Source organism: Podarcis liolepis (assembly GCF_965112155.1).
Source record: "Podarcis liolepis genome assembly, chromosome: 6".
Lineage (NCBI taxonomy): Eukaryota > Metazoa > Chordata > Lepidosauria > Squamata > Lacertidae > Podarcis > Podarcis liolepis.
Genome location: NC_139559.1, coordinates 7,819,499 through 7,834,177, shown reverse-complemented (window position 1 = coordinate 7,834,177; position 14,679 = coordinate 7,819,499). Strand labels below are relative to the sequence as shown.

General features: G+C 43.7%; 1 protein-coding gene across 6 annotated transcripts in view; it reads right to left on the bottom strand.

The window, feature by feature from the left end:
- Positions 1 to 1,055: 1,055 nt before the first annotated feature.
- The window catches only part of MYT1 (myelin transcription factor 1), a 180,281-nt gene continuing 166,657 nt past the window's right edge, over positions 1,056 to 14,679 (bottom strand). For 5 of the 6 annotated variants that reach the window (XM_083507352.1, XM_083507354.1, XM_083507353.1 and 2 more), the window contains 4 exons: positions 13,925 to 14,016; positions 11,520 to 11,623; positions 10,437 to 10,580; positions 1,092 to 5,020 (listed from right to left, as the gene is read on the bottom strand). In XM_083507352.1, coding sequence (XP_083363478.1) covers positions 4,880 to 5,020; positions 10,437 to 10,580; positions 11,520 to 11,623; positions 13,925 to 14,016 — 481 coding nt within the window. In that variant the 3' untranslated portion in view covers positions 1,092 to 4,879. Of the gene's footprint in view, positions 5,021 to 10,436; positions 10,581 to 11,519; positions 11,624 to 13,924; positions 14,017 to 14,679 lie in introns of all 6 variants that reach the window. The other variant, XM_083507357.1, reaches the window with a different exon arrangement.

Genomic DNA, 14,679 nt, shown 5'->3' with positions numbered 1-14,679 from the left:
GTTGAATAGGATCCAAACTGAAGCAGTCTGATTGGTCCTAGAACAATAGGATTCAGAATGCAGCAGTCTGATTGGTCCTAGAACAATGCAGCAGTATGATTGGTTGGCAGGAACCACCCAATCATGCTCCAGATATAAGTGAATCCACAACCTGATTGGCTTACAGTAGAATTCCAGAATTAGCCAATCATGTGCAGCCCATTGTGTAAATAATGTATATAAAGCAGATACTTTGAGGGGACTTTCATTCATTCCTCCTCACCACTATGAGCTGAATAAAGAGCATGAAATCACTTTGCGACTCTGAGTATATTTCAGAAATGTTGGCGGGTATGGAGTTATCCAACTCCCGAGCCGTCTGAAGGTAATCCTGTATAGGGAAGTGTTTTTTTTTTAAAAAAAGTTTACTGTTTTATTATGTTTTTATATAGGTTGGAAGCTGCCCAGAGTGCTGGGGTAACCCAATAAGATGTGTGGGGTATAAATTGCAAAATTGTCTTGGAATGTGATGTCCCTATTTTCACTGGAGAAATGTTGGTACAGTGGAACCCCGGTTTTCGAACGTAATCCATTCCAGAAGACCATTGGACTTATGAAACATTCGAAAACTGAAAACGGAAGCCTCAGTTCATATAGGGAAACTCAAAATGGAAGCCGTGTCAGGCATTCAGGTTCCTAAAAACCATTCAGTTTTTCATTCAGGTTTGAAAACCGGAGCATTTCCGGGTTTTCTGCATTCGGGAGCCAAAATGTTTGAAAACGGAGCTGTTCGAGAACCAAGGTTTGACTGTATGTGTGCCCAGCCCTGCCCCCCCAAATCCTGGGAACTATAGCGTACTTACTGCATAGCTACAATTCATAGCACCCTTAACAGACTACAGTTCCCAGGAAACAGCTGCTGAACTAGCTAGACCTTTCATCTGATTCAGCAGAGCTCCTGGAAATCCATTCAGTCAAGTCTCATTTGTGGAATGTATTTCTTGAGCAGAGAAACAGTATTAAATTTGCTTTCTCTTTTTCTTTCTTTCACAGAAGAACATGTAGCCTGCAGTTCCTTTTTTTCCAATGTGATTCTTTATTATTTAAATATGAACAGTATTCCTTCACATAAACAATTACTCAGCCATCACATAACCGACACACAAACATGACGAAATAAATATACAACAAGAGCACAGATCAATTTTTTATGTTTAATTTAAATATTAAATAAATAATAAATTACATGTTTTAATTTTTTTTAAAACCGTTATCAGTGCCTGAAACAATAGGATCGTCGAGAAGACAAAAGAATAACAAAAACAAACGAAGAAAAGGAATCTCTCTCTCTCTCTCTCTCTCTCTCTTTCTGCATTTTGTCCCCACCCAAAATAAAATCAAACAAAAAACTTTTTTTAAAAAAGCGCTTCAGTTATAAAATATCTTTAAAAAAATTCCCATTGTTAAAAGAATAAATAACAAAAATATATAAAAATAACTTGGTTGCATCAAAATTACACGCGAAAGTTAGATTTTTTTTATTTCTTCTTAGAGGGAAATATTATTGTTTTATTGATCAAAAAGTTGTATTTCTTTCAGGGATTATTTTTTCCTGCCTCCTTTCCTTTCTCATGATGTGATGTCCAGCTTCAACAGAAGTATAAATTTAATAAATTAAAAATGATTTAATAAATAGTCAAAATAAAATAAAATAAGGTGTTGCGAATACAAATTACACACATTTCCCCAAAATTAGGGTGCATACAGAAATATGACTCACTGTGTTTCCCTGCCTCCTGCTATGTAAACCCAACTCCCAATGCTTTTGACAGGCCTAGTATTTATCAGCGAATCTGTTTTCTAACTTCCCATGCTACAGTCGATTGGTTGACTCTGAAAATGTTTAGTTTTAAAAGCACCACTTGCAGTTTTATCCAATCTACCACTTGATCAGTGCTTTAAACAGAAGGATGGACACGCTCTATTTTTTAAAAATATTAGAGAAAAATGATTTGAGGAGGTGGGTTCTTGACGCTACAGGCACAAGCCAGTCAGCACTATGCGTATCTGGCCTTTGCTGCAGACTGGTAGAAACTGCTTTTCCCTACAGCTCTATTCTCTGGAGAAGATTGTACATATAGTCAAAACACAGTGAGTGCCCTTCCACAGCTGTTGCACCACTCAAAGGATGTGCATTTGAATGCACCCTTAAATAATTTACAGAATAATTCAGCTATCTACTTTCCCCCCAACCCTTCTTTTTCTTTAAAGGAAGTGCAAGTTCTCTACTCTGAAATACTAAATGAGCTGCAATCACCATCAAATTGGACTCTATTTACATATTAAAAGCATTGTCTTTTTTTAATACTTATTTTTTCCTTCTTTCGTTTTTTTTTTTTTGCACTTTCCATGGGTTGTATAAATAAGCCAAGTCAAAGGGCCCAATGCTGTGATCCTCTCTAGCGCCCAAGTGAATTTACTCAGATGAGTAAGTTAAGCATATGAGTAAAGTCACCAATATCTATTTCGCCCCTTCTCCATTGGAGTTCTCTCATAGACTTCAAAGGGTTTTAGTTTATAGCCTAAGTATATGCAGGACTAGGCTTTTAAGGCATTTTCATACCGAGATTTTAAAGTGGTTCTTGTTTCTATCAGGCATGTAGCCGGAATATAAAAACCTACATTGGCCAGACTGATCATTTGCACTATAAGTGCCTCTCCTGCAGTTTCGCTTCTGCTGTAACAATGACCCAAGTATTCATATACTCAAAAGCTCAAAAGCTCACCTATGAAAATGCTCTAAAAGGCATTCCACGAGCGGGTGAATATTTATCGTTCCCCCCTTCCCACTGTAGTACCTCACATTCCTCCCAAAGCCACTCCTGAAGATTGGGGGACCCTCGGGAGCAGAATTTGGGGTGTTGGAAGGGGCAACACAAGGAAAAAAACTGGCACACACACATGTGTGTGTGTGCAGGAGGAGGTGACTCAGCTGTACACATGGAGGCTATTTCGATATCAGCCCTTCTTCTCACAGAATCAACAAGCTTTGTCATTCACTTCAATGAAGCCCGGACTTCTTCTTCTCCTTTGCTCTTTGTTTTCAGGGAAAGACCTGACCGAGGCCATCTTAAGCTGGCTAGAAAATATATTTAGAAGTTATCAGGGGGGTTTAGTTGCGGAAACTAAATTATTGCCGAGAGAAGGGAGATTTCAGCACCAGAATAAGCCATCTCGCAGGATAGTTAATACTTTTATCGTGTTCAATTTTTAATCTAACACATTTCCCGGCTTTTGGATATGCCAAGACCACAGTTCACAAACCGAGGACCTGTAGAAAGAGGCAAGAGCGGAAAAGGGGGAGATAAGAGATGTTTCCTCACCCTTCAGAGCTATATTTTCCTGCATTTTGGATTGGACCTGGTGGCAAGATGTGGAATGTCCCCTAGTCAACCAGTACAGGGCAGACAACTATGGGGAGTTTGCGATGTTTCGTTCTCTACCATAGCCCCTCTGCACTAAGATGGCACCAGTGACCTACATTTGGCCAACTGCTAATGGAGAAGTTTAGAAAGTTCATTTCCTTGACTTAGGGGAGAATTTGAGAATTCACACACGGAATCAATGTTGGCGTCTTCCCCCGCCACTCTTCCCTCCTCAAACAAATGCAGCAATACATAATGTGGACGAATGAGGTGCTGAAGAAATTTGTTTTTGCAAAAGACATTCACTTCACTGTAGTTCTTTTAAGTGCACAGCGGACTATGTGTACCAAAGGGGTAATAACAAAACAAAACAAAGTGGTTCTTTGGAAGATCTATACCCAACTGTTCCTTCTGTAGAATGGTGATCACTCTGTTATGTTAAACTTATTTTTTTTTTAAAAAAATGTAGAAAACAAAGCTCAGAACCAAGAAACATTGCCATGTATTATGAGCCAAAGTCCATAGCCAAGAGTAAATACTCCTTGTAGACTTCCTTTTGTTCCTAATCGCTTCTTATACATGTCTCTGGCATGGGTGTCTGCAGCGCTGTGCAGCTACGCAACGATGACCACGACAACAAACAGAACCAGAACGGTCAGCAAAAGGACTTTCCAAACTCATGTACACTGGACCATGACACATTTAGAATTCTTCCATACGAAATGTTCCAATATTGGTCTGTTCATTAATAGCTATTATCTTTTTTTTTTTTTAATACGGACAAAGGAATACTGTAGTTGCAAACTCCAAAAAAAGCTTCCCTGAGAACCTTTTGTATTTTTTTTTTCCATTGCGCTTTCTACTGGAGACCCAGAGCTGCTCTTTCAGAAAATAAAAAATAATGCTACTCTAGAATACTTGAGTCCTCATGTCCAGCAGATCCAGATGGGGGGCTTGCCTGCAGTTCCTGCGTCTCATGTACTACAACATGCCACATCAATCATGTGTTATCTTGGGAACATGACCATAAGCGATACAGGGTTGTGGAGCTCGTTGTGGCGCAGACAGAAGCCCTGTTCTTTTAATGCTCTAAACCTGGGACTAATTCTATTATGGAACTTTCTTTGATGGTGGAGGTGTCTAGCAGCTTGTGAAGACCGTTGATCTCCATCTGCTCCCAACACCATCTTTGACTCCCACCACCACACGGTAATGTGGTGAAAAATAAAAACGAAACAAAGCCCCACAGTTTGCCAAAGGAACGCCACTGAGTAAACGAAAACATTTGAGTTCAGTTCTGCTTCTTGTGAATGGCCTCTTGGTTAAGTTTTGGTCCTTTTATTCATTCATTCAACAAGTTTCCTAACTTGTAAACCTGAATATGCAGAGTGAAGGTCCTTCCAGTTACTTTTAACGTCTTCTTTTTTTCAAATTTTATTCCCCCCCCCCCATTTTTCTTCTTTGTCCCACTGTAATTAGACCTGAATTCCTTTAATGGCCTGTTTGATGCTTTCCAGGAGGTCCTTGTTCTCAGGATTCTGGTAGCATTCCTGGTTCGTGTACATGTCAGTAAGGGTGTTGACGTACGCATCAAAGTTCTGCTCACTGATTGGCTCCTGCTCAAAAGAGAGAGAGAGAGAGAGAGAAAGAAAGAAAGAGAAAGAAGAAAAAGAGTAAATAAGCAAGCAAACATATGAATCAAACTTAGAAGCAGAGCACAGAGACAAAAGGCTCTAATATTGGACCCAGCTCAGTCAGGGGACAGCAAACTTTTTCAGCCGTGAGCCGTGAACTGTCCCTCAGACCTTGGTGTAGGGGGGTGGGGGAGGACTATATTTTGGAAAAAAAATCTGAACAAATTCCTATGCCCCACAAATAACCCAGAGATGCATTTTAAATAAAAGGACACATTCTACTCATGTAAAAGCATGCTGATTTCTGGACCGTCCGCAATTTAGAAGGCAAATGGGCTAGAGGGCCTTAGTTTGCCTACCCATGGACTAGATCCACATTATCTGCTGGGCCACAACGCTTCTCCCTTATCTATTACTCCTAATTAACCACTACTAAATGTGCTTCTCTTTTATTTTGACATTAAAAAGGCCCATATTAGTGTCCATTGTTATGTCCACCTCCCAGACCTTTTGTGGCACACAGTGTGGAATCCTACCTAGCATCAGCTGGACAGTATCCTGATCTTCCAAAGGAGATAAATTAATCAACGAATTAAAAATGAAAAATTCAACAGAACTTAATTACTCCCAGGTACTGGATTACCGCTTAGGTCTGCCTTCACCTTAAGGAGTAGTGCATCCTTCAAGTCACTTCTTGCAGGTTAACTTTAACTTTTAAGAGAGCTTGGCCGTACATTATTGATTTCTAAATCTAGAACACTGTGTCCCACAGAGTTTTGAGCACCCCCCCCCCCAATCAAGAAGGTGCAAGGCTGTTGTCAGGGAACTGACATCGGAGCCAGAGGCGGAGGGAAGGCTCCCAAGTGATGCTGGAGAGGGACCCAGCAGGGAGAGAGAAGCAGCTCATCAGCTGGGGAAGGAAATCAGCGTAACACCAGGGATAAAGGGGGGCAGATGGGGGAATCGGCGAGAGGGCTCCAGGACTCTTCGCTGGACACCAGCGGGGAGAGCACGGGTCCTCCGCTACCCACACCCTCCCTGCGCAGAAGACTTCCGCGCAGGGAGAGTAGGAGGAGACTTGGCGTCAAACAGCTTTTATGCTGGAAAAGGTTTAAGAAACGCCCACTGACGGATTCTGCTAGCGACTGAGGCAGCCACGAAGTGAAGGGCTGTCCAGACAGGAAAGGTTTAACAAGCCAACTTAGCCAGGAGTGGCGGCAACTTACGCACGAGCAACCCCTATATTCATCACAGCTGTCATATCTGATTTACAATCTAGACACACAAGGGCTATTCTCAAGGGCTGGGCCTGTTGAGTCATTGAGCTCAACATCAATTTCACAGCAAAGTTTAAATCAGCTTTGCTATAAATGCGAAAGCAAAACCCGCATTAGCTGAGATCTTGTGTTTCATTTTGTTCTTCCAAATTCTCTCCCGTTTTCATACGCGATACAACAAAAAAACACCACATGCAAGAGGGGCTTCTTTAGCCTCAATCCTAAATTCAGTGGGGCTTGCCTTGTGTGAAAACGTATTATGGATCAAGCTGTAGCACTCTAGCCAGCTTTCTTGTTTGTCCAACCCCTGTGTCATATTTAATGTGCTTTAACCAAGGATAGTGTGTCACACGCGATGCAATTAACTACCCGAAAACCCAGATAAATTGCATCTCCTTTCAGCTGTTCTGACTTCAATGCAGATTATAAATAAATAAATAAAATCCCACAGCCAGTAGTGGCATCCTGCTGGTTACTGTTAAGACCTTGTTATGTTAAATATAATATACTCTCTTTATCGTTGTGATTGTTCAGCTGACAGCTGTTCAGGGCAGAACTGAAGCTCCCTGCGCTATAATGGGAGCTGTAAGATCTTTCCGATGTTGCAGTCCAATCCTGTCCTATCTCCACTCATGCTGTCTTAGACTAAAAAGGCAACATGCACTGTTGATGGAGCTCCTTTTGTCATTTCCTTACCTACTTGGGCTATGAGATGTAATGAGAGACAACCAAAAAAAGCACAAAAGGATGAGATCAGTGGGAAACAGGCAGCAGAGGAGGAGGGATAATGTAGCTTTCAGAAACATACAGAGGGTGCTGCTGCCTCCGAAAAATTAAGTGCCAGACAAAGCATTTGGGCAGAACTGTGAAATTTCAGTTTTTCCTAACACTTTTTAGATCAGTGATCTTGCAGCTTAAACAGGCAGCGGTGAGGATCTGCAAACCTGGTAGCCCATTTTATTAGACTTCCCAAGTTACCTATGTGTTCTCCTATTAAAATGTGTGTGTGCATGTGTTGGCATCTGTCTGTCTTGAGAGACAATGGAGTGAGTTTCTGGGGTATCTGAAGAAGTGTGCATGCACACGAAAGGCCATACCAATAACAAACTTAGTTGGTCTCTAAGGTGCTACTTAGGGATGCGGGTGGCACTGTGGGTAAAACCTCAGCGCCTAGGACTTGCCGATCGCATGGTCGGCAGTTCGAATCCCCGCGGCGGGGTGCGCTCCCGTCGTTCGGTCCCAGCGCCTGCCAACCTAGCAGTTCGAAAGCACCCCCGGGTGCAAGTAGATAAATAGGGACCGCTTACCAGCGGGAAGGTAAACGGCATTCCGTGTGCTGCGCTGGCTCGCCAGATGCAGCTTGTCACGCTGGCCACGTGACCCGGAAGTGTCTGCAGACAGCACTGGCTCCCGGCCTCTAGAGTGAGATGAGCACACAACCCTAGAGTCTGTCAAGACTGGCCCGTACGGGCAAGGGGTACCTTTACCTTTACCTAAGGGGCTACTGGAAAGATTTTTATTTTTATTTGTTTCATCTGGGGGTGAAGTTAAACTTGTAGCTGCTGCCTCTCACATTGTTCTTACTGCGATAGCAGCACCGAAGTGACCTCCTTGTGGAGCAAGCCTGGGCAGTGTATATGGAAGTCCTGGGCTGTCCAAATGACAAGCTCCCCACCCCACTCGGCCTCACTAATGTGGTCCAAAGGAAAGCAGAGCAATACACTGGGCACCAGCTTGGCTGCAGGAATTGCCAGGAGGCATGCAAGATGCCATCCATCTGTTTAGAGACTCCACTCCAGAAGATTTGTGTATGGCTCACTCCGTAGCTTTTTCTTCTCCCAAAGATGTCCTGCAAGGCAGTGGGAGCAGGGGCGAATGAAGGTGTTGTGACACCTGGGGTGGGGCATCGCTACGTAGGGTGCATGTGCGGCGTTGCTATGTACGATGCATGCACCGTACATAGTGAAGCTGTACATGCGCTGTATATAGTGGTTTGCCAGCACTGCTGCTCCAGCGCCGTATGGACGGTGCCGGGATCCTCTGCTCGCAGCATTGCATGCATGTGCTGTACATAATGACGCCGCACATGCTCTGTACATAGCGGTTTGTCGCTGGTGCCGCTCAAGTGCCGTACAGGCAGCGGTGGGATCCCTCCGTCACTGCTACAGACACGAACAGAGGATCCTCCACATGTGGCTGTGGCGGCATGATGGCTGCTTGTGCTACCGCGAGCCGCCACAAGGTGCCACCCCCCGATATGCGCCCCCTGTTGTGATGCCACTGAGTGGGGGAGGATTTTGTCTTGGGGTTTGGTCCCAAACTCTTATTCGCCAATGAAAAAAGGTAAAGGACCCCAGGATGGTTAAGTCCAGTCAAAGGCGACTATGGGGTTGCGGTGCTCATCTCACTTTCAGGCCAAGGGAACCGGTGTTTGTCCACAGACAGCTTTCCGAGTCATGTGGCCAGCATGATTAAACCGCTTCTGGCACAACAGGACACCGTAACGGAAACCAGAGCGCACGGAAATGCCGTTTACCTTCCCGCCACAGCAGCACCTATTTATCTACTTGCACAGGCGTGCTTTCAAACTGCTAGGTTAGCAGGGGTGGGACAGAGCAATGGGAGCTCACTCCATCGCAGGGATTCGAACCGCTGACCTTACGATCGGCAAGCCCAAGAAGCTCAGTGGTTTAGACCACAGCGCCAATAGTATAGCCGCATGGCAGCAGTTTAGGATCAGAGTTTTCCTTCTCCTAGATAGGCTCCCTTTCCAGGTGGACAAGCCCCGCCTGCCCCTGACTTCCCTCTACAGCATGTGCAGAAACTGCCTTCTTGCCCGTTGGACCCACTTTTGGTCTCGTCCACTCAATCCACTGGAGCCTGTCTTTGAACTCAGGGGAAGTCCCTAACTCACCAAGGATTTGAGAGCCTTTGTATGGAAGTGATGTTATATGGAAAACGTCTGGATATGGCTACTGGATAAAAAAAATAATATCCACGCAGGATTACAAACTGTTCTAACCAGCTTGTGGAGACTATCAGAGTTCACAAAGAGAAAGGAAAAATATATGAAAATAACAACAAGAGATGTGGAAAAACAATAAGAAAGGACTGGATAGTACTGTGAACATCATAAGGTTAGATTTGTGGACATTAAAACAGCAGTAAGAAGCAAGAAGTTGATTGGATCCCCTTCGGAACTTGAAATATGGGCACCCCCAACAAAAATTTAAAATTCGGCTGTGTAATTTGGAATTTATGCAGTTTGGTTTGATTTTATGTGATTGGTCGGTTAATAAAAAATTATTCTTAAAAAAAAAAGCCATCGGCTACCCTCACCTGGTTTAGCTGGCCAGCTGAAACCACTTCCTTGTCTGCTGTTGCATGCTGACAGCTTCTAGAAGCTACAGGTGAGAGCTGAGTGCAGGATGGAGACCAAAGGTAGACAAACTACACCAGAAGGAGCACAGTTTAACCACCAAATATAGAAGCTAAGAAATCCCTGCCTGATCTGGCAGGTATGGTAGCCTTGATTCTGCGGAGCAACATGAGGGAATAAAAGTAATTGCTACCATTAAGTGAATTTACTTTGCTACCATGGGATGTGGTTGGCGCTGTGGGTTAAACCACAGAGCCTAGGACTTGCCTATCAGAAGCTCGGCGGTTCGAATCCCCGCGACAGGGTGAGCTCCCATTGCTTGGTCCCTGCTCCTGCCAACCTAGCAGTTCGAAAGCACGTCAAAGTGCAAGTAGATAAATAGGTACCGCTCCAGCGGGAAGGTAAACAGCTTTTCCGTGTGCTGCTCTGGTTCGCCAGAAGTGGCTTAGACGTGCCAATAAAGCCAATAAAGTGAGATGAGCGCCGCAACCCCAGAGTCAGCCACGACTGGACCTAATGGACCCTTTACCGTTACCTTTACCTTTAGGCATGGACTCTGTCTATAAATGGTGCTTGGGCCCTTTTTCCCTGCTGAATTTTATGAAAAATGGAAAAAAATTAATAGCCTGGAGCTCTTTTTCTGCCACTCCTAAATTATACACAAAGCATCTTGCAAGAAGGCTTTCAGAATCTGGTGCTTTATCACACGGCCAAAGGTTTGGTGCACGGGAGAGATTCTCACCATGTGTGGAAGGCGGATATTGGCAAGACTTTGGATAAGAGTCTGGCTCAGCCCTGAGAGCTCAAGGAAGAGGGCTTCGTTCTGCTCCTCTATAATCTTGTTCTCCTCCTCAATGTTCTTGAGGTTCTTCTCCATGCTTGAGATCTGTAGGAGGTGGGAGGGAAACATGGATTAGGGAAGAGAAATGGTCACTGTCTTTCAACATTCTGTGAGTGCCACAAGGCTTATATTTATTAGGTTCATATCCTGCTCCACAAGTGGAACAAACAGGTTCATGGCTGCTGCTGCTGCTGCAAACCGTAAGTCTGAATCTCTTCCTTCTTCTCGGTCTTCCTCTCTTTTTGTCATGCCAGATGCAGGACATTAAATGATCACACTGTAAGTCTCCCAGCCTTCACTCAGCTTTGTTGACTGGTGTTTGCAAAGGCAGAGGAATGCGCAATTCAGCAATATTGTGGGGTAATAAAAGCAGTTGACATCAGGCTGCTGTGGAGTCTCATTACAAGCATACATTCATATACTATGGTATCTCGGTTGTCGAACGCAATCCGTTCAGGAAGACCGTTCGACTTCCGAAATGTTCGATGACCGAGATGCAAAGGGCTGGCTGCAAAGTCAATGGAGAAAATGGGAAAAAAATGCAGTGGAAGCCGTTTGACTTCTGAGGAATGTTCGAAAACGGAAGCAATTACTTCCGGGTTTTCGGCATTCGAAAACCGAAACATTCGGCTTCTGAGACGCTCAAAAACCGAGGTACCACTGTACATTCAACCAGGCAGAGGGCGTTCTCGGTAGTCATGCCCGTCCTATGGAACCCCTTCCCATCAGATGTCAACGAAATACAGTGGTACCTCTGGTTAAGAACTTAATTCGTTCTGGAGGTCCGTTTTTAATCTGAAACCGATCTTAACCTGAGGTACCACTTTAGCTTTGTGGTTTTTTAAAAAAATAGATTGCTTTCATTGCATATTAAAATTGTTGTTCTGTACCAAATTGTTTTATTGCACAGCACCCTGGTGTTATTTTAGTGAGAGTGGGTGTATATGTCTATTTTAAATAAAGAAATAGTACAAGTGCATTTACCTGTGACTGCAGCTTCACCATGGCTGCTTCCATCTCAGTGTTGGATTCATTCAGCTCACTAATCTCTTTGTTTAACTGCTTAATTTCTTCGTCGTTCTCTAGAACTGCAAGGATGAAATAAAGAAGCGGTCAGGCAATTTCCTGCTCTAATATATGCAGATAGAACCTACACGGAGTAGATCCATTTAAATTAATGAAACTAAATTACGTAATCATTTCTGTTAACTTCAGTGTTACTCTGAGTAGCACTGAATACCACCCTTGGACTCCAGTGTACTGTCAATTATTATTATTATTATTATTAATAATAATAATAATAATAAGAAGAAGAAGAAGAAGAAGAAGAATAGTAATAAAATAATTTATTTATACCCCGCCCATCTGACTGAATTTCCCCAGCCACTCTGGGCGGCTCCCAATCGAGTGTTAAAAACAATACAGCATTAAATATTAAAAACTTCCCTAAACAGGGCTGCCTTCAGATGTCTTTTAAAGATAAGATAGCTGCCTATTTCCTTGACATCTGATGGGAGGGCGTTCTACAGGGCGGGCGCCACTACCGAGAAGGCGCTCTGTCTAGTTCCCTGTAACCTCACTTCTCGCAGAGAGGGAACCGCCAGAAGGCCCTCGGTGCTGGACCTCAGTGTCCGGGCTGAACGAAGAGGGTGGAGACGCTCCTTCAGGTATACTGGACCGAGGCTGTTTAGGGCTTTAAAGGTCAGCACCAACACTTTGGATTGTGCTTGGAAACGTACTGTCTACATAATAATGTTTAGCCCTCATGTAACATCATTGGAGTGCTCTAAGCACTTAATATACAGATCATAAAAATAAATTTGTTTTCTGTAGTCCTAGAGCAAGGGTGTCACAAATATGGTAGATACAACTCCCATCGACCCTAACCTAGGACCATGCAGAGTAGGGAAGATGGAACTTGTTTTCTAACATCTTCTGGTGAGAGTACCTTGCTGTTGCTGGTAGGACCTAAACGAATGTGTTCACATTACAGTAGCACCTTGGTTGTCAAACTTAATCTGTTCTGGGAGTCCATTTGACTCCGGGAACAGTTCGAAAACCAAGGTGTGGCTTCCGACTGACTACAGGAACTTCCTGCACTCAACTGGAAGCTGCGTAAGCTGTGTCAGGCGTTCAGCTTCCAAAAAATGTTCGCAAACCGGAAAACTCACTTCTGGGTTTGTGGTGTTCAGGAGCCAATTTGTTCAACAACGAAGCTGTTTGATAACCAAGGTACCACTGTACAAGAAAGGCGACTTCAGCTAAACAAGGACCCCTGGACAGTTAAGTCCAATCAAAGATGACTATGGGGTGTGGCGCTCATCTCGCTTTTCAGGCTGAGGGAGCCGGCGTTTGTTCACAGCTTTCCGGGTCTTGTGGCCAGCATAACTAAACCACGTCTGGCACAACGGAACAGCGTGATGGAAGCCAGAGCGCACAGAAACGACGTTTACCTTCCTGCTGCAGTGGTACCTATTTATCTACTTGCACTGGTATGCTTTTGAGCTGCTAGGTTGGCAGGAGCTGGGACAGAGCAATGGGAGCTCACCACCATTGTGCAGATTCGAATCGCCGACCTTCTGATAAGCAAGCCGAAGAAGCTCAGTGGTTTAGACCACAGCGCCACCCACGCACCTTTAACAGAAATAATCACCTTGGAAGGTAGTGGTTCTCAGTTAGAGGTTACTAAGCAGATACTGGAAGGTCAGTTTTGGGGGATGCTATAGCAATGAGTTTCCTGCACTGCTAGTGGGTTGGTGAAATGACCTTTAATGGCCCTTGCAAAATTTACAATCATATCATCTCATTAATTATAATATTTAATGGCAAGGTAAGTTGCGCCCCCCCCAATCATATTAAAAATGGACGTTGGGGTGAAACAGAAAGAAGAGAGTTTGGCTAGTGAGTTACAGCTGAGAATCAAGGACTTTCTACAACACTGGCTTTATCATATGGTGAGCACTGTACTGCATAATGATTTAAACTAGATCCTTCACACTGAAACCACAACATTCTGGTCACGATATCACATGTGATCTAGCAGGCTGACAAAACTGGGGGCATTTTAAGAGCAAATTTAGTGGCGAGGCATATTTTTAGCTTTTGGAAATTGTGCAAGAATCAAATAGTGGAGAGTATGCAATCGGTAGCAAGATGGATATTTACTCTTGTCGGGGATTTCCAGACTGCAAGAAACATGCTGCCTGAATAGCAGAGCAAATCCTTAGCAAGTAAGTTAGCAAGTACTAATTCAATTGGCATGGATCATCTCGGTCCAGTGGAAATGCTAATGGTGTGGACACACACAATCTGTAAGGTTATGTTAATTTTTTCAAAATCAAATTTTCAAATATGCAAAACTAGCCAAGTGATAAATCTGGTTCTCTTACCATCACTGGTCTTGAATTTAGCGTTGAGAATTTCATCCCCTGAGATTTTCCCCTTTTTCCCAGCAAAAGTAGCTCTTGGACACCCCGACAGGCTAAAATGATAAACAAAAGTGGATTTTATTAGAACCTCCAGGATTAATTGCAGCCAGGTAATTAAGGCTGAGCTAAAATTACCATACTTGCAATAGCATAAAAGCCTCCCTTGTGGGGTGAAATTCAGCATTCTTTGTAAATATGTTCAGTCACTGTGCAATCTTGTGCATTCAGAATTAAGTACTATTTAAGGAAACTTACTACCAAGTAAGTGTGCAAAGAATTGCAGCCTTATTCATAACTATTGCCCTAACTTGCATTGCTCCCAGTTGCCCTCCTTGCCATAATCATGTAAGCAAATCTGACTGATTGTGTTGACCCACAAGATCACCTATGTCTTATGATGCTGTGTCAGATGTAGCTTTGTGATATTCGTCACATGATCCTTGACTAGGTCAGATTACTTATGTGAGCAATTTAGAGAGTACTAGGAAAAGGCCTCTGTTTGAAATCTATGTGAGCCACTGCATTTACCGTATTTTTCGCTCTATAAGACGCACCAGACCACAAGACGCACCTAGTTTTTGGAGGAGGAAAACAAGAAAAGAAATATTCTGAATCTCAGAAGCCAGAACAGCAAGAGGGATCGCTGTGCAGTGAAAGCAGCAATCCCTCTTGTTGTTCTGGCTTCTGGGATAGCTGCGCAGCCTGCATTCGCTCCA